The sequence below is a fragment of the Polypterus senegalus genome, chromosome 15 (assembly GCF_016835505.1).
Source record: "Polypterus senegalus isolate Bchr_013 chromosome 15, ASM1683550v1, whole genome shotgun sequence".
NCBI classification, from domain to species: domain Eukaryota; kingdom Metazoa; phylum Chordata; class Cladistia; order Polypteriformes; family Polypteridae; genus Polypterus; species Polypterus senegalus.
Window position 1 is genome coordinate 285,037 of NC_053168.1, and position 26,690 is coordinate 311,726.

The 26,690-nt window shown below is 53.1% G+C and overlaps 1 protein-coding gene across 3 annotated transcripts in view; it reads left to right on the forward strand.

The window, feature by feature from the left end:
• The first annotated feature begins 12,609 nt into the window (after positions 1 to 12,609).
• The window catches only part of rbms3 (RNA binding motif, single stranded interacting protein), a 68,065-nt gene continuing 53,984 nt past the window's right edge, over positions 12,610 to 26,690 (forward strand). For all 3 annotated transcript variants that reach the window (XM_039736235.1, XM_039736236.1, XM_039736237.1), the window contains exon 1: positions 12,610 to 13,111. In XM_039736235.1, the coding sequence (XP_039592169.1) occupies positions 13,037 to 13,111 (75 nt within the window). In that variant the 5' untranslated portion in view covers positions 12,610 to 13,036. The remainder of the gene's footprint in view (positions 13,112 to 26,690) is intronic.

Sequence of the window (26,690 nt, forward strand, 5' to 3'; positions counted from 1 at the left end):
AGAGTCCTGCCAGCGTGGCACAGTCAGTGCCCAGACTCTGCCACCACTCCTTCTTTATTTGTCACTGCTGCCCACCTGCACTGGGGTGGCAGAACCGCTCACAGCTCACAACGGCTTATGCCAGTCTGGGGTGACACTGGGGTCTGCTCTGCGTATTTTTAATGGTCACCATTCGGACACAAAATAACAGCGAAACAACTTAAAGGGGGTCTGCGCTGACCCTCAGCGTGTCAGACCACCACACTCCCCGAGGCAGAATAAGAGAAGGGGACTAAAAGTGTCACCGACTGTCACAGAGGCCCATTTAAAGAGCTGTGAGTCACACCATACAGGTGACACGGGGGGGCTCTGCTCCTCTCGACTGGAAGGAGGCAGTGGGGGGGGTTGTGCCGGGGGTCCTCCCTTGCCTTCTGTTGTGCGTCTTTTCTGTTCATTTTCTGTTTCTATTTCTGCTGATTTGGTTAACCGAGCCGCGGGGGGATACGCAGAGCATCGTGTTTCTTCATGGTGGTCCCAAGCCTGGCTAATCGATGGGCGAGGGTTACGTCTCAAAGGGCATCTGGTGTCAAGATCGATATGCGGACAACAGGATCAGTCGATGCCCGGGCTAACAACAACTGCCACCAACAGGGTGCTGGCAGAAATTGGGCAACTGTCGGCTGACAAAGAAGAAGGAGGGGGGCGGAGGAAGAAGGTAAAGAGAGTGGCAATGAGGGGAGGAACTTTGAATGTTGGCAGTGAGACTGGTAAGGGGAGAGAGTTAGCAGATATGATGAAGAGGAGGAAGGTCGATATATTGGGAGGAAGGCCAGGAGGATCAGAGGCGGGTTCAAAATGTTCTATCATGGCATGGATGGGAGGAGAGATGGAGTAGGAACAGCAGGTCAAGAGTGTCAGACCGAGTGAGGATGATGAAGATGGAAACTGGAGGTGTGATGATGAGTGTGGTTAGTGCATAAGCCCCACAAGTTGGGTGTGCGATGGATGAGAAAGAAGATCTCTGGAGTGAGTTGGGTGAGGTGAGGAACAGAAAGTGGGGACTGGAGCGGATTACAATGGACATGTTGGTGAAGACAAGGAGGTGATGGGTAGGTATGGCGTCAAGGAGAGGAATGGAGAAGGTCAGAGGAGAGTGGATTTTATCAAAAGGATGGACATGGCTGTGGTGAGTAAGAAGGGGGAGGAGCACAGGGTGACGTCCAGGAGTGAAGGAAGATTCACACCAGTAGATGACATCCTGTGAAGAAGACTTGATCTGAAGGAGACTGAAGACTGCAAAGTGGTGGCCGAAGAAAGTGCACTTAGACAACATGGGATGGTGGTCTGTAGGATGACATTGGAGATCAAGAAGAGGAAGAGAGTGAGGAGAGCAGAGCCAAGGATCAAATGGAGGAAGTTGGAAAAGGAAGACTGCAAGGTGGAGTTTAGGGAGGGAGTGAGACGGGCACTGGGTGGCAGTGAAGAGTCACCAGACAGCCGGGCAACTAGAGCAGATGTAGTAAGTAAGTAAGTAAGTAGTAGTATACAGAGGAAGAGGATGGTGATGAAGAAGTGGGACAGTCCGAGAGGTGATGAAAGTATACAAGAGTACAGGAGATAAGGCGCAAGGTGAAGAGAGAGGTGATGAAGGATAAAGAAAAGGCGTATGATGAGTTGGATGAGAGGTTGGACTCTAAAGAGGAAGAAAAGGACCGGTGGGCTACAGAGGGGGGCCGAGCTGGGAAAGATGAACAGCAGGTTAGGGTGATAAAGGATAAAGATGGAAACAAGTGAGGAAGAGTGTGATGAGCAGATGAGGCTGATGAATGAAGAGAGAGAGAAGAGGTTGGATGATGTGGAGATAGTGAATCAGGAAGTGCAGTGGATTGGCAAGGAGGAAGTAAGGACAGTGATGAAGAGGATGAGGATGGAAAGGCCATTGGTCCAGATGACATACCTGTGAAAGCATGGAGGTGTTTAGGAGAGATGGCAGTGGAGTTTTTAATGGAATCTTGGAAAGTGACAGGATGATGAGGAGTGGAGAAGAAGTGGACTGGTGGGCTGATATTTAACAATAAGGGGGATGTGCAGGACTGCAGTAACTACAGGGGGATAAAACTAATGAGCCACAGCATGAAGTTATGGGAAAGAGTAGTGGACGGTCAGATAAGAAGTGAGGTGGTGATCAGTGAGCAGCAGGATGGTTTCATGCCAAGAAAGAGCACCACAGAGGAGATGTTTGCTCTGAGGATGTTGATGGAGAAGTTTAGAGAAGAACAGAAGGAGTTGCATTGTGTCTTTGTGGACCTGAAGAGAGCAAATGACAGGGTGACTGAGAGGAGCTGTGGTGTTGGATGAGGACGTCGGGAGTGGCAGAGAAGAACATAAGAGTGGCACAGGATATGAACAAGGGCAGTGTGACCGTGGTGAGGTCTGCAGTAGGAGTGACGGAGGTGAGATGACATCAGGGATCGGCTCTGAGCACTTTCTTATCTCCAATGGTGATGGACAGGCTGACAGACGAGATCAGACAGGAGTCCCCGTGGACTGTGATGTCTGCTGATGACATTGTGATCTACAGGATGAGGAGACTCTGGAGAGGTGGAGATATGAGAGGATAGGAGAGGACTGAAGGTCAGTAGGACCACCAAGACAGAACACGTGTGTGAATGAGAGGGAGGTCAGTGGAGTGATGAGGATGAGGGGAGTCGAGTTGGAGAAGGTGGAGAAGTTTAAATACTTGGGATCAACAGTACAGAGTAATGGGGATTGTGGAAGAGAAGTGAAGAAGAAAGTGCAGGCAGGGTGAAGAAGAGTGTCAGGAGTGATTAGTGACAGACGAATATCAGAAATAGTGACAGGGAAGGTCTACAGGATGGCAGTGAGAACAGCTGTGTTCTATGGGCTGGAGACGGTGGCACAGGAGACAGAGCTGGAGGTGTCAGAGTTAAAGATGCTAAGATTGGCATTGGGGGTGATGAGGATGGGCAGGATTAGAAATGAGGACATTAGAGGGTCAGCTCAGGTGGGACGACAAAGTCAGAGAGGCGAGATGGCGTTGGTTTGGAGAGATGCTGGGTATAATGGGTGAAGGGTACTAAGGGTAGAGCTGCCAGGTAAGAGGAGAAGAGGAAGGCCTAAGAGGAGGTTTATGGATGTGCTGAGAGGGGACATGCAGGTGACGGGGGTGACAGAACAAGATGACGAGGACAGGAAGTGATGGAAGAAGATGATCTGCTGTGACAACCCCTAACAGGAGCAGCCAAAAGAAGGAGAAGAAGAAGAAGACGATTTCTGCTGATTTGGTTCCAATTGTTTGATTCTATTGTCTTTTGTTTAAACATGGGCAGGGCCACCTGTCTTTCACACTGCAGGGGCCGCCCCCAGTACTGTAGAGGCTCATAGGTAATGCAGTCCCTCTCCGTTCATTCCGTGTGGTGGTCTCCCAGAGCTGCCAACTTGTGCTCATGTGTGGTGTTAGGAATCTCATTTGTCCCATTTTGTTATCTTTTCAGATTTCGGTGAATAAACCTTTGCTTTTGTAAAGATTGTGGTGGGCCGGCCTGGACCCCCGAGTGCCATGAGCCTTTTCAGAGCTGTTGCTCTTATTTTAATATTATTATCATTATTTTGTATTACATTTTATTTTACCGCTCCATTTTGAGGCCTAGCCTGCCCTGAAGCCACCCATTCGCCTGGAGACGACCCCACCCTGGGTGCCTCTGATGTGGGGCTGGCCAGTCAGCTTTCTGGCCGGTTGGATCGGTGGGTCTCTTTGAAGGCCTCATCTGCTTTTGATACTCAGCAAACAACAATAAGATAAAGATCAAAGCATTGGGCTTAACTGCAGGGGGTCCCACCGTGTGCCAGCCTCCACGACGAGGTTCCTTTCACCTTCTTAGCTTCTAGCTAATATTCTGTGCCAATGCAGGTGGCACTGAAGTGAAGAAGCTCTCATCGTTGGCCCCTCTGTCCAGAGAATTCACAGTATAGGAGGGATCACTGACGAAGGTGGGCTTCCTTCTGGACTGCTGAACCACATGTGCGTGGTGCAGGGAGCCGTTACAGGGGGTCCTGGTGAGCCCAGCAGGGCTTCTCGTTTGAACAGCCGACACCCCAGCCTGGCATTCACAGCGACCCGCAACATCCAGACCACCCATTTATATGACACACACTCGCTACAGAAAGGCGCTATACAAACCCCAGCATGTCTGCTCCTGTGCCTATCTGTCCTGCCCAATGCTGAAATGAAGGTGCCAACAGATAGCTGGCAGTGCCACCTTTGGTCTCCAACTTGGCATCAAAGTCAGCACCAGGAGGAGGAAAGTGTGCCTGCTGCATTTCACCTTTTGATTTTGTTTTTGTCTTCCTGATGAATGGTGGGCACATCATCACACAGTGCTACCCATGTTGGGCGCCACCACCAAGTTGAACCAGGCTTCTCCTGTAAATGTGCCATCCCGTGAAAGGCACTTCTGTTGTGTTCCAGCACACAGAGCCCGACTGGCGAGGGCCGAGGTGACAAAACTGGCAGTGCCACTGGGCATCATGACATTTAGCTTAGATGAGTAGGCCAATGGCAGACTGTATTATATAGCGCCTTTCACAGAGCACTGTAATAAAAGGTAGTGGCTACCCAGCCCTTTAAAACAAGACACTGCCTCCACATGAGCCAGGAGCACCCTGGGGGTGTCATGGCTACCCACTAGCTGGCAGGGAGAGTGGGCACCAGGGGGGCACAAGGTGCATTCAAGGTTCTATTGAAGGAGCAACCTGAGATTTTCTATCTGCCTTTGTCTTCTCCCTTTGTTCATCCCTCCTGGTGTCAGAGTTGACTTTGTCCACTGGGGGGCACTCTAACACACCCACCCACTGGACCTGGCAGATCAGGCTTGGCGATGTTTAGCCCTGGGCCTCTTTGCCCGCAGTGTGTGGGTACAATTATAATAGTGCTGCCAGTCCCCCACCCTGTTGTGACAACACTGAGATTGTGTCATCCTGGCTGTTGACAGTGAAAGGCACAGTGGGGGTCTGCACTGGAGGGTTTGGGGGGGGGGTCTAGAGAGCAGTGCTGCTCAAGAGTGGCCTTCAGAGTTCAAGGGTCTCACCATGAAGAAAGGCAAGAAAAGGACCTGAAGAAGTGAGCCCTCTGTCGTCAGTCAGTCCTCATTTTATATAGCGCCTTTCACAGCCCATGTTCATCATGGGCCCCCCCCTATGGTGCCAGGTCTGGAACCGGAGGGGACGGGGCCTCCCATTCCACTCCTTGGCGGTCTTCAGATTCGGCACTCAGGGTTCAGTGTTTGGGTCTCTTTCTTTGCCCCCCGTGTTTTTCTGTTTTGCTGCTGCTGCCTTCCAGCTTCCCCTAAAATTCTGTCATTCCTTAAATCCTCACTCCAGGAGTTACTAATTGAGGGGGGTCCTCAGCAGACACAACCCCTTGGCGCCCCCCTTGCACATTTGATCACAAAGGCCTTGGAGGAGGAGGAGGAGGAGGAGCTTATGTAGCGCCCCACCAGCTGGCATGAGTGAGTTTGGTGCATAACGCCCTTTGGCCACTAGAGGGCCGAGCTGTCCCCTTCTGTGGCTCTGCCACTCCCCAAGTGTCCCATGCCTTGACCTCCACTCCTTTGACTAACGTCAGCTGACATGGAAGGGGGGTCACTGCTGGCTCATATAGCACCACCCCAAGGGGCTTTACAAAGGGAGGGCCACACTAGATGGCACTGCCCACCTCAGAGGGTATGCGCACACAGACGAGTACAATGCTGTCAGATGCCGATTTGTGAAAAGACACAGAAGACAAAGCCGATGATGGAGCCATCAGGGGGTTTTCTGTTGAAATTCGGCCCACTGTCTGTCATCCCGAGTGCTCCGCCTTCAGATCTCCTGCAGCTTCCTTGAATTGTCAGACCTGCTACTCTTCAAAGAGCCAGGAGGGGGCAGCAGAGCCCAGGGAATAGCAGCGGCTCCCCTTGGCAGTGCCAGCTTTCGGCATTTCTGCGGGAGCTCATCACATATTCCTGGGCTGTTTCACGCTGGCCTTGCTGGAGGTCACCTTGACTTTCACAAGGCCGTGCCAGGACACATCCGAGGTGGGCTCTGTCACCAGACATTCAAAGTCCCCATCAGCTGTGTCATTCAGAACTGTTTAAGTGAACAAATATGACAGGGACGTCACCTCAGCCCTTCTGCAGCCCATCCCAGCTCCGCTTTGTGATGTCACAGCAGGTTCTGAAAGTCGTGCGCTTAATGCCTGGGTGACAGTTATTGAGGACACGGTGACAGGCGTGTGTCACAGACACGAGTCTCCTTGCTGAAGTAAATTTATAGAAACACCAAATGCCCCCATCTTCAAAGTGCTTCATGCAGGGACAGTTGTGACACTGAGGACTGAGCTCGAGGTCCACACTGGCCCCGGACAGTCCTGCGGCACAGGCGTCACTGGTGACATCACAAGAGGACAACGGCAGGGATGACCCATGATGTGCCAGCTGAGAGGAGTGACAAGGACGAAGATGGATGGCGTTGTGTCTCTTTGTGTCCCTCAAAGGTGCTGCTTGTGGCAGGAAGTGCCACCAGGAGTGACGAGTTCAGCTGCACAAGGAATGTCAGGACGTCGTTTAAAATTCTGCAGTGACATCTTTAAAGTGCCACTGTGGGACTTGGGCGTCCTCACCTGCTCCAAAAGGACGTCAGATACAAGGAGACCAAAGAGGAGCGTCTGACTGACGGGTGGCACTCGCGCCACCTGTGATGAAGTCCCTTGGGGGCAGCACAAACTGCTCTGCCAGGTGAGGACTCAGTGCCACCCACACACACACCAGTACGTGGAGACTGGCAGCATCTCCACCACTTAACCTGCCGATGACGTCACCATCACAGGCCTGTCACCAACAGTGACAAGACAGAGCAGGACAGCCTGATGACTCAGAGGTGCCAGGACAACAATGTCATCCTTAATGCCAGCAATGCCAAGGAGCTGGGCAGGGGCTTCAGGCACCGACATCAGAGAAGATCCTCTCAGCAGGGTGAGCCACTTCGCATGACCATCGGTGACAGAAGGAAGTGGGCACAGCACATTTTGTCTCTTGCCAAGCAGGCTCACCAGCTCGTCCTCTGGCAACTCACATTTCTCCAACTGCTCTCACCCACTGGCACAGGTGCCCGAGGAGTCCATTGTCACCTCCAGCTCACTGCAGAGGCTGACGGAGGTGGCCCAGAATATGACTGGCACCCTCATGGCACACACAGCATTCACCACAATAATCAAAGATCGGTGCCATCGCTCTGGCCTTTCAGGGACACGTCGTGAGGCCTGGCCTGGCAGGTGGGCCCTTTGTCACTGCGGTCCTTACTCCAAATCAGGACACCTGCCACAAGTATGCCGAACTGGCCGGTGACCACAAGTGGACACCCAGACAAGGCAGCCCACCGGTGGGATCCCAGCAGCCCCCTGTCACCCTGTGATCAGATCCGTCTGTCATCAGGCGCAAGGCGGGCACAGCACCTGGACAGGTGACCCGCTGTGTCACTCTGCCACCCCCTTTATCACATTCACTGCTGCCCTGTCGCCAGACGCCACATTCAAAGAGTCACGGTCAGTGACATCACAGGTCGTGACCTCCTGCTGCTTAGCAACTGCACCCACACCAAATCCAGAGTGGCGACGCCCACAAGAAACCAAATGAGATAAGCAAACAGAAAAAAGGAAACCAAAAGAAGACACGAATCCAATAAACGTACCTCATCCAAAGCCAGCCATCCAAAACGAAACAAAAGGGGCATCACCAGGGTGCCAGCCTAGGTGACAATGTGAGAAGATGTGGGCTCCACAGACGACAAACTGGCCAGAGCCAAAATCTGTTTGTCAAGAACAGGAGCAAATAAGTGGGCTTGGTCAACAAAGGGGGTCCGAGCTCCGGGGCAGTAAAGGTGAACAAGAAAGGCAAAGCAAATCAGAAATGGGGGGGGCCGTCCCTAACGATGAGGTCATGATGACCCCGCCTCCTGGGCAATTCACCCCCACAATACAAAAAAAAAAAAAAATCACAAAATGAAATCATAAAAATAAACAAAGAAAAGAAGCTAAAGCGGCAACAATGGGCTTCAAGGGAAAAAAACAAACTAATCTCAAAAGTGACCGGCGTGTCAAGATGAGCCAAGGACCACCCATGTGGTGAGTGGTCCGAACATCAGGAGCCCCAAGAAGCCAAGCAAGACGTGCAGCAAATCCACACTCGAGGACACTCGGTGACATTGTGACAGAGTCCACCGCCTCGGGTGTAACGGGGAGGGGCGGTGCTTCAGCTGTGACGTCATACTGGCCCCGCCTCTCGGGGGCTTCACCCACAGACAAATAATATTAAAATCAAACAACATTAACAAACAAGTCAAAAATGGCAATAAAAAGAAGACCACCCTGACTGCGACAGACCACCTAGAGCGCTGAGACAGCTGCAAAGTGAGGCACCGTCACTCCACGGACCCCCAGCTGGGCTGATCCCACCCATTAGCATCCTGTCTGGGCTTTTGGGATTTGGTTATGTCAGGAATGTTAGGATGGGTGCTTATGTGAAAAGCAAGACCCCCGACACCAACGAGAAGGTGACATAAGTGACCAAAACCCAACTGAGGGAAAACTGAAACACCACTTGAGTCAAATTAGCGGGAAGCTGAAGAGCTGATTTAGGAAGAACCAGCGGCGAGAACACCCAAAGCATAAATGCCACCCTGGAGGCTATATAGCGCCTTTGAGGGGGCTCACCTGGCATGCAGCGGGCAGTGTTGGTCATAGGGCAGAGAAGGGCACCATGGAGAGCGGACCGTGAAGTCAGACTGAAGGAGATCAACCAAAATGGAGAGACCACTGAAGTGGGCACAAGAAGGCCAATAGGATGTCCGGTTATTATATAGTGCCCTGGGGCGCATCTGTGACCCCCTGGGGACAAATAAAGTCCTGTCTGTCTGCCTGCCGGTCTGTCTGTCTGTCTGTCTGCCGGTCTGTCTGTCTGTCTGCCATTCTGTCTGCCTGTGCCTCAGTTCACCTGCCCGACAGTGTTCAGAAGGCTAACAGAATGTCAGGTTATGTATATAGCGCCTTGACATGTGGAGTACAAGCCCAAGGAGGTGGTGCTGAAGCTTCATAGCGCACAGCTGAGGCCTCATCTGGAGTCCGGTGCGCAGTTTGGGTCTCCAGGCCACAGAAAGACAGAGCAGCACAAGAGAAAGTCCAGAGGAGAACGAGCAGACGCTGCTCCAGGACCACCAGAGCTGACGTCACTCGCTTAAACAAACACACGCTATGGGCGGACTTGATTGAGTTGTCTACAATCCTGGAGGGAATGCGGACTGTGGACCCCCCAGCTGTTACTTTAACAGGAGTTCTTCAGTACGACCACAGGGGGGCACTAGTGGGGAATCTTATCGAGGGCAGGTGGCACACACGCAGACCCTTGAAGTAAATGAGCAGGGACATGGCGCACCTTCAAGAGTCGAAATGATGTTCTCATACTCTGCTAGAATCCACTGATGGGACATCTTGAGCTAACAAGAATCAGACTAAGACCCCCAGAAGGGAACAAAGACAATTCCACAAGAACAAACCGACACAGGACAGAGGAGGACCCCAGAACTAATAGAAGATCAGCCAGCAGCTCCCAGCATACATGAAGAAGTTCAGCTGGGCACAAACATGGACCCCCAAATCAGTCGATGCCTGGACAGAGACACCCACTCAGATACCGTAGCTGGATGTTCAGTCCGAGCCCCCTAACTGAAACACAGACCCTGTAAATGAAGTCCCATTGACACAAAATCCCCGAAACGTGCTGCGGTATCTGCCATCTTAGACAAACACCGATCCTTATAAGGCTGTGACAATGATGTCATCGCATGTGACGTCCGTGGCCACGCCCCCTTAGCCACGGCTCAACCGAAGGGCATTGCAATGGGTTTCAATGCTCAGATAAAACGAGATCTGAATTCTTCCATCACAGAATCGTTTCAACAATTGGGAACGTTCACCAGCGAGAATGGCAGCCCACCTGAGGAACTGGGGGCTCGGTGAACACAGAAAAGCACAGCAACTAATGAGATGAAGAAGACCAACAAGGACCCCCTCAATGCCACCTCCACCTACCCCCAAGACCAACCCAATGACGTTCTCGGCTGGTCTGATACAAACACCTCCCATCAGCCCCAGCCGCTGCTGGTCAAACGGCGACAAAGTGGGCTTCATTAGGTCTTCCTCCCACCCTTTCAGCAGCAGTTCTCTCTGTCTTCCTCCTCGACTTCTTCTTTTGCCCGTTTTTCTTCTTGTGCCTTCTTCTCAGCTTGCTGCCATCTCTCCTTGGCTCCTTGACTAATGGGCATTGAATGAAATGAACTGTCCACCCTCAGATCAGCTGCTTTAGAGGTGTGCCAGGACAAGACCAGGGTGGGAGGGCACCAGATGGGTAAGAGGGCTGATAATGGGGGGCCAGTTTGACGAGGGTAAACCTCCTGGGGTCCTCTGGTCCACTAGGTGGCAGCAAATGGACAGGACGGCCCCTTTAAATGCTAGCTGGGACTCAGAGGTGCAGCACCACCAAGGGCCACTAGAGGACGATGGGCCCTGGCAAACCAGAGGAGTGTTCCTCTGCCACCCTGGCTTATTGAACATGAGTCAGGAGGTGACTGGGACGGGTTCAGCTGGCATAAGTAAGAGAGTGTTAGGAAAGGGTCAGAAAGTTCCTTGTGGTGGTGATGTTCACAGCCTGGCACACTCCTGCCAGTAGCTTTATTGTTATGGAGGACTATCCTGCCAGCCCACCCAGTTTGTGAACCCCACAGTTCAGTGGAGGTGCCAACACCATCAGGGAGAGGAATGGAAGCCACCACAGTGAGGTGCCAGGACATTGGCGGCACACTTACACACTTTGAGAGGTGCGACCTGTAAATGAAGCAGAGGAGCTGGAGAAAGTCGCCCAGGTGTAGGTGAGAAGTCAAACCACTGTGCCACCCTGCTGCCCATTCCTTTGAAGCCATTCTTTGTATGCCCATTCATATCAGAGCTGAGCAACAGAGTGTAGAATGGCATCAAAAACACTGCCAGGTCGATCACACATCACCCCCCAGGGTCAAAACACAATATAGAGGGTGAAGGGGTTGGCATTAAAACCCAGGTCCCTGAAGCTGTGTGCCCCCATGCCTTTCCCACTGATTTTTGCATGCCATCCACTAACCTAAAATGGCAATTCTCACTCACTGAGTTCACACAGCCATTTTATTGAACCCCTCAATCCTGTTTCCAAATCATGTGGGCATCACTGGGCACAAAGCAATGGGACACTAGTCCATCACCGGGTGGGCACACACAATGTGTGGGATGTTCACAGAGAACATGGCGTGGGTAGAACATGCAGACAGCATGAGACGTGTGTCTAGAGGGTGTGGCAGGGAAAAACAGCGATTGGCACTCGGATCTCCACAGCCATGCCATCCACGTCACCCGGTATGGCACACCTCAGTGGGTCCAACCCTTCAATGTCCCACTGAAACCTACTGGGCAAGCATCGGGCACAAGGCAGGACCAACACCTGGGCTGGGCGCACATTAACACAGTAACAGTGAATCACAACACAGACCTCCATCCGGGGGCTCCAGGGCGCCCGTCAATCAGGCTAAGCCCCCAAATATCCCACCCACAATGCCAGCTTTACTGGTAGGTGTTGGATTTTGGGGAGTTTATCACACCACAGCTCCCAGTATTTCAGAACCACAGTTCACAGAATACAATCTGGAAGGCACAAAGCACTGGGCACCATGCCCACCCATAAATCCCAGAGAAGGAAAAGTGTAAAGCCACCTTGGCACTGAGAGAAGGGGCAGCCTATCCAAAGGCAGAGACTGGACTGGCTGGAATGAAACTCGGGTCCATGGAGCTGTCAGGGCACCCATCGTGCCAGCCCACTGCCAGGCGCGCTCCTGCCGCCGTATTCCTGCTGGATGGCCACTTCTGGGTCTCGGTCTGCGCGTGCAGGTGCGGAGCAGTGATGATGACAAGGGACAGGAATGTCCTTTGGCAGCTGCCTGCAATCCACGAGCAGCTGGAGCGAGCAGACGAGGGACGAGGAAGTCCGCCGGGCGGCCGCTGCGAGTCCCGGGTCCGCCAGCAGAGGGCCTCAGGCGCCCCGCTCGCCGCTCCTTCTGCTAGGAAATACTGCAGCCTTCTGGACTGCGTCTGGCTCTCCAGGGTGGGGGAGGGCGCAGCAAGTCCCGCCCACCTCTGGGAAGGGGGTGGTCTGCGCGAAAGACAAGCCGAGCCCCGCACACCATGTCACTGTGTGAAGGAGACAGCAGCGGCTAGGCTGGAAGGCGAAATCCCAAGAAAAAGGGGGCGACAGGCCGGCGGCCGAGATTTGCGGGGCTTTTTTTTTCCCGTTTTTCTGGGGGCGGGGGGCGTTTATGGAATAACCGCTGAGCCGTCCGCCCCCCTTCCTGTGGGCACAAACTACCTGGAGTTGATGCCGTCTCCCCGCATGCCTTCTTGACAGGACCTGACCGCCGCCGCCGACGCCGCACTTCTGGGGGAATTTACGGTCTCCTGACACCCCCACGGCCCCCTACTATACGCCCCCCGGGTTTTTTTGCATGTATCGGAGCCTCGCATGTGACGATCCGCTAAGGACAGCTCGGCGCAGCCTGCCACGGGCACCGGGAGGAAAACAGCGAAAGGGAAATTCAGCGGAGCCCCGGACCGGCAAAGAAAGGCAGGCAAGCAGAAGCCGAGCGGCCCGGCTTGTAACTCATAGCCCCCACCCCATCCCTCCCCTCTCCTCTCCTCTCCCTTCCGCCCCCCGCACCCCCCGCTTCTCCTCCGTTACCGGTGTCCCCTCTGCTTGGCTCTGCCTTCGGAAACTGGAAATTGAATCGAGCGGAGCGACAGGAGTGCCAGGAGTGACAAGTAGCGAGCCGCCGTCCCGACGTCTCATCCGTCATCCCGTCCCGGGGATGGGCCGGGGGCAACACAGACTGGCAGCGATTCCCCTGCGACGGACCTAACGATTCCAGCTACATGGGCAAACGACTGGAGCATCGACCAATGTACCCTCAGTACACCTACTACTACCCTCATTACATCCAGACCAAGGTAGGCTGCCGCCGACGGGACCCCCGAAAAGGACCACTCGTGTGGGGGAGGGGGGAGGGAGGGGGGTCGGGAAAGTCCGAACGCGATCTCAAGTTCGACGAGACCAAAAACTTGTGCGGCTTGGTGTTCAGTTAAGATGCGCGGGGGTGCCAGCTGTGCGCGCTCCCGCGTGGCTCGCTTCATCCCTTAAGACACGGGGCCGGGAGCCGGGGGCGAGCACAGCGCCCCCTGCAGCCGCGAGGCACATCGGCGTGTGCGCAGCCAGCAGTCTGTCTGTCTGTCTGTCTGTCGCCTCCTTCAAGGTCGACCTCAATTGGATTTTACCTCCGAGAACATGTCGGGTGGTCTCGAGTGGCATTCCGCCTGTCTTTCTACTCTCCTAATTTCTTTTTTTTTTTTTTAATCAGGACGTGTGACGGCGCCCCAAGACAACACACACACACACACACACACACACACACACATGCCGTCACCCGTCAGTCACCCCGACTCAGTAAAGCACCTGCACATCCGGGTGTCTGCTCGCACTTGTCACACTCGAGCTACGGCGTCTCTGGCATCGGTGACATGCAGGCCCGGCACATGTGCTGCTGAGGTCTGCTCTACGTGTGTGTGTGTGTGTGGAGTCAGGCAGACCACCCCCGGCCGCCGCACCCCCCGTAAACGGCCAGACCCTCCTGCCACACCCGACCGGACCTGCACACGCACGCCGCCGCTGCCGCCGCTCCTCTCGCTCGTTCCGACCGGACCTGCACACGCACGCCGCCGCTCCTCTCGCTCGTTGTCCCTCCACTCCACAGCCGGGCTTGGCAGCGCAAGGTCACTGGTGGGGGGCGCCACTTGAACCCGCCACAACACCCGGAAAGCGCGCCACGTCGGGAGCCCGCCAGAGAGCGAGCGCGCCGTCAATGGCGTCTGTGATAAGAGAGCAGCCTCAAGGGGGCGCAGGAAACACGGACCTGGGTTCAAAACCGCTGGTGGGCTGTTGGCATGTCCGGCCCCCTCCTCCCAGTACTGCAGCTGCTCTGCCACATCGGCGCTGTCGGGTAGACTCTGGACCCCCGTCACTGGACTCGACGAGCAGAGCGTCTGAGGAGCGGACTGATGGGCACACGCAGACGCTGGCTTGATGTGAAGTGCTCGAGGATGCGGGTGCAATGCCCAGCCCTGCCACTGCTCTCTGACCAATCACGTGTTGTCTGCGTGTCCGTGGCACTTTCTCTCCTGGTCTGCTGGTTTGGCCTCATGATGCTGAAGACGTGTGGCTGAGTTGGACTGGCAGCTCTAATTAGCCAGGCATGTGTGCATTGGATTCACTCTCAACGGGTACAGCTGAGTGGGCACCAAGTGCCATGTGTGTGTGCTGAGCTCCCAGCTCGTCCACAACACAAGTCCATTCAGTGAGGCTGCCAGCAGGCCACATGGGCCGACACCTCACATGACGGCCATTGTCCTCGGGCCGAGTGTTGTGCCCCACTGCAGCGGGGAAACGAAAGCAAAACAAAATGTGGGCACTGCTAGGTAGGGGGGGCGGCAAGGCCAGGTGGGTGACATGACAGGTTGTGACACTCAGAAGTGGGACCACATGTATGATCTGAGATGTGCACTGAGATTTGTCATTGTCCCCAAAGTGTGTCAGTGTGGTACCCCTCAGTGTGGGGCAAACAGAACTGCTTTTGACACAATGGCTTTCTTGTCTAGCATTCTAGTATATAGCGCCTTTCCTTCCTATCTGTGATTCAGTGCCTCTTACTCTGTTATATGGCGCCTTTCCTCACTATAGTTAGCTATCTATCTGCTTGCCTCCCTGTCCTATATATGGCACCTCGGGTACTTCTGTCCCATTTTCAGACACCCTCTGTGTTGTCTGGTGCCCTGTCCAGTGTTGGTGCCCTCCTTGCACCCAATAATGCCCTGGCAATCATCGTCCTCTTTCATTCTTTGACTTTATTGAGGCTCATTGTGCCCAGTTGGCCCAGGTCGTGTTTTCTGATTTTTTATTTTCCAGTGTGCCCTGCTGCCCATTGTCTCACATTGCCCATATAGGTTCACCCCCCACATTCTGATGCCCACCTTCACCATCGCTATTTATTTCCTGTGGCCTTTTTGTTTGTCTACGTGCTAATCAGTTTCTTCTCTTCCGTGGTCCCCAGTGCTTCTCTTTTGTGCCCGAGTGGTGGGCTCCACTGTCTCTTTGGACTTGCCATCACAGACAGCCCCCCAAGTAGACTGTGCCCCAGACTTCCAGCCATTTTCATTCTAATTAAGGGGGGCTTTTCCCATTTCAGGAGGCCATTATTAGGACTTGGAGAAGTGGGCACCTTTTGGCTGGCACTCATGACCAGTGTGCCACACATTTGGGCCCCCGCGAGTGTGCGTACCTGAAATGCCTGCATGTCTGCCCCACTCTGTCCATCTTGTGATCCTTGATCTTCACTTCCTGTATCAACCCTACACTTTGATGCCAGGCCACCCCTGGGCACACTCATTTACAGGAGGGCACAGGGTTCAAACACGGAATGGAGAAAGTGCTGCTGTGACCACAGTGAACCCTCCGCCTCCTACTGAGGACTCAGATATGCCAATGGAGTCCAGAGTGCCACCCGCACATCGCAAGATGAGATACAAGAGAACTGAAGACGGGCAATCAGAGTAAAATTGTTGAGCAGAAGTGACCGATGTGTCCACCTCGCCCCTTGCCTGTCCCCCCCATCCTCTAATCTAGGTGTTTCCCCCATGAACTGACCAGCTTAATCCTGTTCAAGGTCACTTGGGTTGGTCAGGTGCTGGATGGGACCTTTAAAAGCCCGCACTTTGTTTGCATGGACACAGTCCAGTAGCGATCACAAGTCTGGACATCGGCCACTGGTACTGGATGACCCCTCAATCCTCTTTGGGGTCTGTAGATGTTTTGAGGTAGCCATTGAACTGGCACTTAGGAGCTAACACTGATGCCCACCATGCTCTCTTTGAACTGGCATCCCATCCAGGGTTTGTAACAGCCCAGACGTGGATGCCAGTGGTACAGTGTTCCAAGGTGGCATTCCCACATGCTCTTGAGCATGGCACCTTCATCAGCTGAGGAGGGCAGCTGTGCCATGTGAAGAATTCAAGTATGGTGGCACAACATGAATTTCAATGCTTGACATGCACCCTGAGACGCGTGAATGAGCATTTCTATGAATATAGCGCCTGTACCGGGCAACACCTACAAACAGAGTCTATTGGGCTGCTGAAACGGATACACGAGGAACACACAAAATGCACACAGATGGTGACCAGCTGGCACACCTTGTCGCCCTGCTTCATCAGATGAGCTAACTGACCTCCTCCTGTCCATTCAGTCTGTGGCCTGAGCCTTCTAGCTGTCTGCTGGCCTACCTAGTAAACTGGCAGCCATATTTGTAGTTTTTAGACTGAACAAGTCTCATTGATCTGCATAAGGACACCAGTCCAAGAAAACTACAAAAATGGTGGAGGTGGCCAGGCAATGTGACTATGGCATCACGATGACCTGCACACAGTGGCACTTCAGTAACTCTCAGCCACCCCTTATAGAAATGGCAGAAGCTGTCCAGTTCTTACTTGCTCATGGGGGGCCAGTCCTGGCAGCATTAAGTGTATGGCAGGAGCGAGGCTGGACAGGGCGAGAAGATCCCGTCCTCTGCACCTTTTAAGGTCTAACAGCTTAGCTGTTCCAATATGTCATTGTGCTGTTTCTAAAAGTGACCAGGGTCACCACATCGCCTACCTGACTGGACAGTTTGTTTTGGAGACCCCAGCGGCCTTCCTGCCTGCTTAGTCAGGTGCACTTCTCCTCAGTCTCCACTAGGTGTGTGAGAATCTGTGGTGACCTTTGTGGGTACCACGGAGATCTCTGAGACCGACATGGCAGGTTTTATAGTGCCCTTCAGAGCTCCTTCTCTGTCGTGCCCGACGTGTCCTCGTGTGATAATCACCTGAACGTGACAGGGACAGGTGGACAGACTACTCTGGAGTCGGTGGCCATGTCTAAGTGTGCCCGATCATTCCATTTCTCTTCTCGAGTGCTGGTGCCAAACATCTCATCACAAAGGAACGTGTTGTTCTGAGGGGCGACACAGAAACCCAAAAGACGTCTTTGTGTGGGCAGCTGGTCATCTGTGGTGACCTCAGCTTACCCCTCAGCCTGGCCTACACGAGCTATATAGCTGGCCAACATCCTGCTTGGCACCAAGCTGGCAACCTTCAGCATGTGTTGTCTCTCTGGTCCTCAAGGGCTCTGTCTGTACTGTGCTGCCAGCTCGGCTCATTCTGGTGACCTGGGACTGGCAGCCTGTCAGGGAAAATAAACTGGAAAGCCAGGAAGGGAAAGACAAAGGTTTAAGAAAAGAAGGGCAAAGTGCCCAGCGGGCTCCACCGTGGGCAACAGAAAGCAAATGTAACAGATGAGGAGGTGAGAATCGCTCCTCAGTGAAATCACCCTAACCCGATCCCAAAACACTACCAACTGTTATATGGCGCCTTTTACGTCTGTCTTTCCATTATATAGCGCCTTTCACAGTAGCGCCAGTCTAATATATCCTGCCTGTCACTTTGTTCATCTACTGTATGGCACATTTCATTCTTTTAAGCTGTTCAATGCCTTACAGCTGCGGTGGGCTGGCGTCCTGCCCGGGGTTTGTTTCCTGCCTTGCGCCCTGTGTTGGCTGGGATTGGCTCCAGCAGACCCCCTAACCCTGTGGTTAGGGTATGGCGGGTTGGATGATGGATGGATGGATGCCTTACAGTCAATCAATCTGCTAGTTACTGTATATAGCGCCTTTCCTCTGCCATTTTCATTTTTTAATTAATTCTTTTATATAATGCATTGGTAAAGGCATTATGCGTCACCCGGCCCCTCTAAACTGGTCATTGAGGCCTGCACCAGTGTGCCCATTTAGGCTGGCTGGGCTGGTGTCCCTTTTGGGTTGGTTCTTGCTTTGCACCCAGCACTAAGTTCAGAGGTTTGTAACATGAGGTGCCCAGAGACGCACCTGAGCAGGTTGAAAATAAGTAAAGTTGACACTGATGGCCAGTCAGTGGGCACTCAGGACGTCCTCTCAAGCAGAATGCCACCCTGACATGACCAAATTTGAGGTACAAAGGAGTCCCATGTCCCCCCAGACCCATTCAAGTGACGATGCCCCAGAAGTAAATGCCCAGTTGAGGGCACAGAGGGCATGGATGTCCTCCAGTGGCTTCCTGGCAGCTTTTATATTTTAATTGCAGTGACCCGTCAGTTTATGTCACTGCATGCTGAAGGCTCACTTAAAATAACAATGGCGTTGGGCACTCAGTGAGGGTCTTACCTGCAATGACAGGTGTTGAAGGGCATGCCTGTTGAGGGCTTTACCAGGACTGGCATTGGATTAGCTGGCAAGGCCGTCTGGGTGTCCTACCCATGATGAATGCTGTTGTGGTGGTCCTATGCAGAGTCTTCCATTGCAGGTTTAGAAAGGGGACAGGTGGCAGTTTGGATGCGTGACGTGCCACATGTGTCATTTGTCTTGCACAGAGCAGCACTTCCAATGAACTCAATCCAACTGCAGGCTCTGAGCGGGCACTGAGGTGTGTCCAGGTGTGCACTGTCGGAGTTTGTAGTGCTGAAATGAAATGACCAATTACTGCCCAGATAAGAGCGCGGTTTATATAGCGCCTTGACCTGGCATGGCTGTTTACTCATTTTGGAGAGTGACAGACTGGCTGGGTTTTATTGAACAATGAATTGTAACACAATGCTGATGAGGTGCAATGGCTGACCACAGTGCCCCAGTAAGGTCTGCCAAGTCAGTGGTGCTGGACAGCGACCCAGTGCTGAAATGTCAGTGGTAGTGCCAGTTCACGACCCTTAAGTGTAGTGCCACTCTATCCCTTTAGGGACTTCAGTCTCGGGCACTGGAATTCTCTTCACTACTCTGTCCCTGCCCAATCAATGCCATGTGTTTGCGGTGTGCCCTTTGCTTAGCACATCTCATTGGCAGTTGAACCCTTGGCTGAGGAGCTTCACGTTGTCACCAAGGCTTGCCCGGGCAGACTCTGTCGGTGGTCCTTGAGCTCAGCTCTGCCCCTCGATGCTCTGTTTGGGGTATTTCAGCCTCTGCCCTTAATTCTCATTTAACTCTTTCATCACCTCTGCTGTGCTCTGAAGCAATGCCCACTGTCAGCTGGTGCCCGTGGAGGGCTGCAGTCTATTCTGTATTCTGATTGGATGTCATAAGCACGTTAGGGGATGGATGGGTGGACATTTGCAGGCTCTGCGAAGTCTCTGCACGACTCTAGTGGTCCGCTCTGTTCTCTTGCATTTCTCCTTATTGTTTTTCTATTATTCCTTACTTTGTAATTTACTTGGCATTGGCACCACACTTAGGGTGCTGCCCAATGCTCCTTATTTAGTCTCTGACCCTGTGATCTTGAGATGGTGATTGTGACAGTGACAAGCACTCGGTTACCTGGGACGTTAAGATTTTGAATGATCGTCTGCTGAGGTGCCCGTTTCAGAGAGCAAATGTCATTCAGTGTAAGGCTTCTTTAAGTGGTGGGCAGAATGTCACTCGGGGCTCTTCAGAAGATGCCATGACGGTGTGATGTTACCACGCCGCTGGTATCCTTCGCCCAGGTTCAAATGTCTCGTCCGTTTGGTTCATTTTCATCGTTTACCTTCTTTACGCCTAAGTATCTGCGCCATGTGCTTCAGACGGGCCACCTGCCCATCCTTGTCCAGGGATCGTCCCCAGTCCCTTGTGGTTCATTGAATGTGCTGGTATTGGTGAGCTTCTCTGACGAATATTCCGAGCTTTTTGTGAATTTGAGGATTTCGGTCTTTTGTCCGCTCTCTGGGCTTCATGTGGGCACCGCGTTTGATGTTGGGGGGTCGCCTTCAGTGCCTTTACTGCTCTTTGCTTTTACAGCACATTTTTGTAAAATCAAATCTTTGCATTTTTAAAGAACTTACGCTGCCCGTTGTGTGACGGCTCCAGTGGGCAAGTCATTTATGGGAGCACCAGCGTCAAGTCAGTAGCCCCCTAACAGCCCAGCAGTGTGCCAGCAGGCTGGTAATGCCATCTGCGCCACTCACTGGGGCTCCAATGGGCGAAGCTTCTCACTGTAATTGCCAACAGGTGTTGAGTACCACCTCACTGTGGGCAGCAGGAGCCTAACAGGGCAGTGCCCGATATGCAACATGCCAAAGCAGCTCTGTGCCACAAGCAGAGGGCATGTAGAGATGAGAGCTAGAAGGTCAGAGAAGGACACTGGTGTAGTCGGCAGGATGGCAGGTGCCCGACCACAAGTTGGTGGGGCATTGCTGGCTTAGGGCGGCCATTTGCTCACTTACATATTTTGCTGCAGTTTATGGAGTTTTCAGAGCTGGCAGACTGATGACAGGATGTGACATCTGTGACCTTAAAGAAGGGATAACTGGTGACATGTGCGACAGACACAAGCAAATCAGCTTCAGTCAGCAAAACTGGCATGGATCTGGCATCCAGGCATGACTGCTTGTATTTGGAGGTGGCATTTATCGGCCTCGTGACCTCTCAGAACACAACATCTCATTGTTGAGGACGCTGGGGCTTTACTCAGATGGCATCCTGCGGTGAGCATGTGGATATGTAGGGTTGGCAATGGAAAGCCAACTTTTTCTGGTTCCTCATTGGGTGGGCACTGCCAATCTGCAGCCACACCCTTGGTTGTAAATCAAAGAGCTCTTCTTTCTTGTAATTTCAGGATCTGTTTGATCCGCCAGCTTCCAGCTCAATGCCATTGTGCTTGGCACTTCTCACTTCGGTCAGGACCCCCATTTCTCTGCTCTTATCGTTGCCCATCTGCAACTCCGGCAGGTAATCGTGACGAGCACCCCAAGCCACAAGCTCTCCGACTTGACTGTCCTGATTCTGGGCTGCCTGGCACCTGGTGCCAAGGAAGGGCCAGGTGAACAGGATAATTAATCAAGCGCACACCACCTGAACCTCCTGTCTCTGACCATCTGCAGCCTGGCACAGGTCCAGGACATCACCGCGGGTTCCTTACCTGAGCAGTCTGCCATCAGCCTGGCACTGGAGTTGTCCTAAAGATGAAGAAGACGGCGAGGAAGCTGCTCTCTGTCTGCCCAAATGGCATCAGACTCACAAGGACTGGCATGACAGTGTTAGGGCAGCACGGGGATAGAGGAAAACAGTCAGGTGGTCTCGAGAGTGAAGCACGGGACCGCCCACTGCCAGGTTAGGAGTTCAGTCATTCCTTTCATTGTCAGGGTGGATCTCTTTGAGGTTTTACCAGTCTGTCCAACCTTCTTTGTGATGGGCATGCCTTTCTTGCCCATGCAAAATACAAATGAGACCCACCATAATTGTGCCAAGTCTGTGACTGAAGCTGTCCTTCTGCAAAGAGGGCGACACCAGCCTGAAGGGGGCATTGTGACACAGAACCTTACCTTGGCCCAGGGTGCCAGGTACCTGATCAAGCCACTTAGTCTAGTTCAGGGGGCAGCCCGCAGGGGGCACCAGTTTATCAGGGTCACCAGATAGCCATTGGGACTGCAGAAAGACCCACATGGGCACAGGGAGAGACACAGACAGCGGGCCAACCTGTGTCAACCTGCATTGTATTACAGATTGTTACCTTCTATAATATGGTGAAGGACTGGCATTGGACCCACAGCCTGTTTCAACCAACTCAGTGCCCCCTTATCTTAGGAGCCAATCCCATCAAGCGCAGGGTACAAGGCAGGAACAATGCCCGGATGGGGTGCCAGTCCATCACTCACATGCTATCATCATATTATATTAAAATAGACTGGCATTGGTGGCACATTCTGTTTCCTGCTTTCTTTCACATCCAGTTTCTTATAGCGCCTTTCATGGCACGGGCCATCGCAATCTGCTGTGCCTGGGCAGGCCTGGAAGTTGGGCATGAGCTAAAAACACACTGGAAGAAGTAAAGGATGGTGGGTCCTGTGCCATCTTACACCAGGGCACTCGCCAAAGTGGGCACAGCAGCCTGGCAGAAGGGCTCAATTAACAAGCACGGCACGTGGGCAGACTTTGAACCCGGGCTCCAGTCCATATTCACTCCGGCAGTTGTACCCCCTACAGAAGGTCTGGCATCCTGTGCCAGGTTGGTCACTCCTATGAATCATGACATGTGGTCTTAATAAAAGCTTCCCTCTGTGCCCTCATGAATGCCTACTGGCAGTCAGTGCTGTTCCTGCAGTAAATGAGAGAAGATGCCCAGTGAGTCAAATGGAGCCATCCGGGAGCCCCTTGAGGACTGGCATGGGGTTTCAAAGCCTCAGGGAGTTTGAATGCCCTTAGACGTGCAGCTGCTGTGCCCTCTCACTTTTCCTCACTTTGACTTAATCTCACCCAGTGGTGCCATAGTGGCCAAAGGGTTTTTAAACCAATAGAAATGTGTTTGCCCACTGATTCTTGAACCCACTTGACCCAGTTCAGTGGTGTGATGGTGCTGGGCATGAGGTCGGAAGAAGCCCTGGGTGGGATGCCAGTGTCATGGGTACCTGCTTTGGTCCCTTGTGTAACTGGAACACTGAGTCTGGCACAAATAAAAAATCAAAAGCACTTGGCAGCGACTTATGGGCAGCTTGGAGATCATTTTTGTCCTAGGTCACTCACACAGGACCAGGGTCACCACCTCTAATGAGTGCCAACCCCAGTGCCTCCATAGCAGCACAGAACACATCACTGTCACATGCTGCCGCTAGGACCGTCCTCCTCCTGCCCAGGCTTTGCCATCACCTGGCATTGCCATAAGGGGGTGGCAGATCAGTGACAGCACTTGAGCCCCAATGGGGTCCAGCAGGCTACTTAAAGGGCAAACTCCGTTGGGCTTGAGCTGCCTTGGCATCGGTCTGTTTGTCCTGGGTGACGCTGGCCTCGTGACTCCAAAATGTCACTAAGTTTGTCAAAGATAAAAAAAAACAAAAGGGGGAGGAGCCAGCGAGGTGCTGCCATGAAGAAGCAGTGGTTTACACCACAGGGGCAGGCTGGTAGGATGACCTCCTGGCAGTGGTGGCAGAGTCACTCAAAGAGAAATATTCAATGGGCTTCTGCCATCTGCTTGTTTGTACTCACACAGGTGTCAAGGTGGCACGGTGAGCTCTGGGGGCACATCTGGGGAGAATTGTGGGGGCCGAATTAGAAGACAGGAAAGCGGTCAGTTGGTCCGTCTGTCTAGCTTATCTGATGAGATGTTTCTGCACAACAAGGAGAAAAATCCATCAAGGAGTCAGTCAGTCTGTCCCTCTGTCCCTCCATCAATGAGTCACTCAGGGCCATCAGATTTTTCTTCTTCTTCCTTCTTTTTGGTGCCCCTCAACATTTCCTTTGGAGCTGGCATGACACCCCCCTGTGCCAGCTGTCTTTAGCTGTCTTAATCATGCGACCCCACATCAGTTCAGTGCATGGATTCTCACTCAAGTAACCCCCACAACCCCGACATGCCCAGGTTACCATGATGCACGTTTAGCTTCTAACCCAACCCTGAAAGTCGTGATTTTAACAAACACAGATGGCCAGAAACGTCCAAGCCATCCCAATCAGACCTGCCCTGCATTATGAAGAGGGCAGAATTCCAGGCCTTGCCCAGGGTCCCCCCGGATCCTATTCTGGGGTCACAGGGAGCTACCCTGGCAGCGGCAGACATGAGGCTCAGACTGGCCCTGGGTGACACATCAGTTCTTGTTAAGTTGGCCGTTGTTGCTTGCCCTTTATCACTGATCTCCGGGTCCTCGTCATTCGGTGGTCTCGTGCCTGCAAGTCCAAGCCTTCTTTTGTTTGTTTCTTTTAGACCCACTTTGACTACACTTGGCATTAGGGTCTGTCAGAGCGACACATTCTGGATGCCAGCACAAGATGGACGATGTTCTTCTTCATGTCTGTGTTTCATCAGGCTCGGTGTCTTCTGGATGTAAACAAACCTCGTGGCACTTGGGAGTCAGCAGACGGCTCTTGGGGAAGACCCCACAGCAGACAGCCTGATGACGGCCAGTGTGCAAAGGGCCTGGACCACCCATATGGGAGCCTCCCCGGGGGAACGATGGCTCAACTCTTAGGTCCTCGGCCTCACCCATGCTGGGGGGATGGGCAGCCTTTTTTGGGACACTTGTACCCACCACTTCATTGTCATGGGCACCAACCAAAGATCACGGGGGATTACAGCTTAGGCTGAGCAATATGGCATGGAGACATAGGGAAGGGCAGCATAGAATAGAAAGATAGGTAGAAGTGAAAGGCGCTATATAACTGATAGATAGATAGAGTGAAAGGTGCTATATAACTGATAGATAGATGGACAGATAGAGTGAAAGGCACTATATAACTGATAGATAGATGGATAGAATTAAAAGGTGCTATATAACTGATAGATAGATGGAGTGAAAGGCGCTATATAACTGATAGATAGATGGACAGATAGATGAAGGCCACCACGGATGCCATGGTTTCTTTTCCAAAATTAAAAGTAAGGGAGGCCCCCTGAGCAATGGGAGACCTGAGGTCCAAGAACTAGCTGGCCCATCCGAAACCCTGTTGTGCCCTGTTTGTGTGGTGGTCTGGCTGGTCGACTTGCCCACCTGATGTTCTTTTTCTCTGGCTCCTCTTCCTGCCCGGTCCCATCCCTTGCTGTCCTGCCCACTCTCTGCTGCGGACACTTCCAAGGATATTCTGGCCATAACTTCTGAGGGTCCAGAAATGGCCTCCCCAAGGGGCACCAAGTGTCCCAGGATCCCAATCAAAGTGCCAAGTAGTCCCATAGCCCACCATAATGGGTAGCAGGAAGTTAAGTCTAACGTAAAGTGTCTACTGCTGCCACCTGCAGGACTGGGGGTCTCAGTCTTCCTCCATGGACCTTTCTCCACTACAAATGAAAGGTTAAAGGTGGACTTCACTTTACCACCCCCTAGTGTCCCACCTGTCATTGGCAGAGCCCACCTGTCATTCAAGCACATTGATCAGTGGGTCCTCCTGCACAACTCTGGGCTCCGTGTCCCCTGGTGGTGGCAGGCCACGTGATTTGTCCTCTGCCAGGTTGACTTCAAGGTGGGTCTCCGACCTGATTGCGTCCCACCTGGTATCCCACCCTCAGTCCCGGGTGCGTCACTCTTTCACAGCTGTGGCCCAGTGAGTGTGAATGCCTCGCTCAGGTGGCTCCGGATTGTGACAGAGTGTGTCCCTGTGTGTGCCAGGGGCTTCACCCTGCCTGCCGACCCCCATTTCCTGCTGCGTTGTTGCCCGCCTGGCCCGGCCCGCAGATGCGCCACTTCCTGCTTCTTGAGGTCCGCTCATTTCCGTCGTTGGCCGTTGTTTTCGCAGGACCGCCGAATGGAGGAGAAGCAGAAGCAGAGAGCGTTGGCGCCGCAGTCCTCATCCTCGTGCCGACATCTCCCCGGGGAGGCCTGTCAGCCAAAATGCCATTTTCAACCGCAATTAATCTTCGCTCACTTTTGAAATGGCGTGGAGTCGGGCGCCGCGGCCGCTCCTCATTAGCCTAATTACATTCCCTCTGGCGGTGGGCCGTCATTTTGGAATCTGAGCTCTGAGAGAGACACGAGAGCTGCACGGAGCCCCCGTTAGGAGAACAATGACAATGGCGTCCGTCCCGTCGGCCACACCTTGCGATTTTAATGGCAAATAAAACAACGGCAAAGCTGCGTCGACCATCACACAGAAGTAAACCACCAGCCAGTGAGGGGTTTACGGTGGGCCTTCCCCTCCTTTAAACAGCCAATCCTGACAGATGGTCAGTGGGCACAAGGGGGCGAGGCCATGCCAATGGGGCCACTGACATCCAGAGTGGCAGGACCACACCTGAGCTGGCTGGCCAGGGTCTCCTCCTGCGCCACTCCCCTACAGGGTGACCAGAGTGCCCCCTAGTGGTCTTCACTGTCACATCTATTGGCCATCCAAAGCATTACACCTAACCTCTTGGAGGCTGAACGTGGCACCGGTTTGTCACAACATGATGATGTGAGGTCTCATGCCAGGTCACCAGGGCTTCCCCCTCAGTTCTGGTGCCCCCCCATGTTAGGCGTACTGCTCCTCTCATGCTGGCATGCTAGTGTTGTTCTTATCTTGTGCCAGGGCCAGTGCCAGCAGTGACCCTCAAATGGATACAATGGACCCAGAAAACGGAAGGACCCCCAGGCATGCCCTAATGCCACACATGGCACTCACCCTATGTGTGTTTGTGTCTCTGTGTGTGTGCACCCAGCAGCTGGCTTGTTTCTTGTGCCAACACAATACATGTCCAGGGGGTCCTGCCTGCTGCTGTGTCATGGCCCCATTCATGGGTCTGCAGTGGTCACCGCAGGGTGATCTGGGCACAACACACAGACAGCTGGGGGCTGAGTGGGACAACGAGGGGTCCAGAAGCCAAAAACCAATAAAATGGAAATCCACAGCAGTAGCAGCAGCAGCAGCCCAGCGAGACGCTCACATCTGCTTTGATAGATAGCGCCTTTCACTGTCGTCTGACATTCTTTATCTTGCCTTCCATGTCTAAGTGCCAGCTGCTATAGAAATTCCTGGCAGCATCAGGTGTAAGG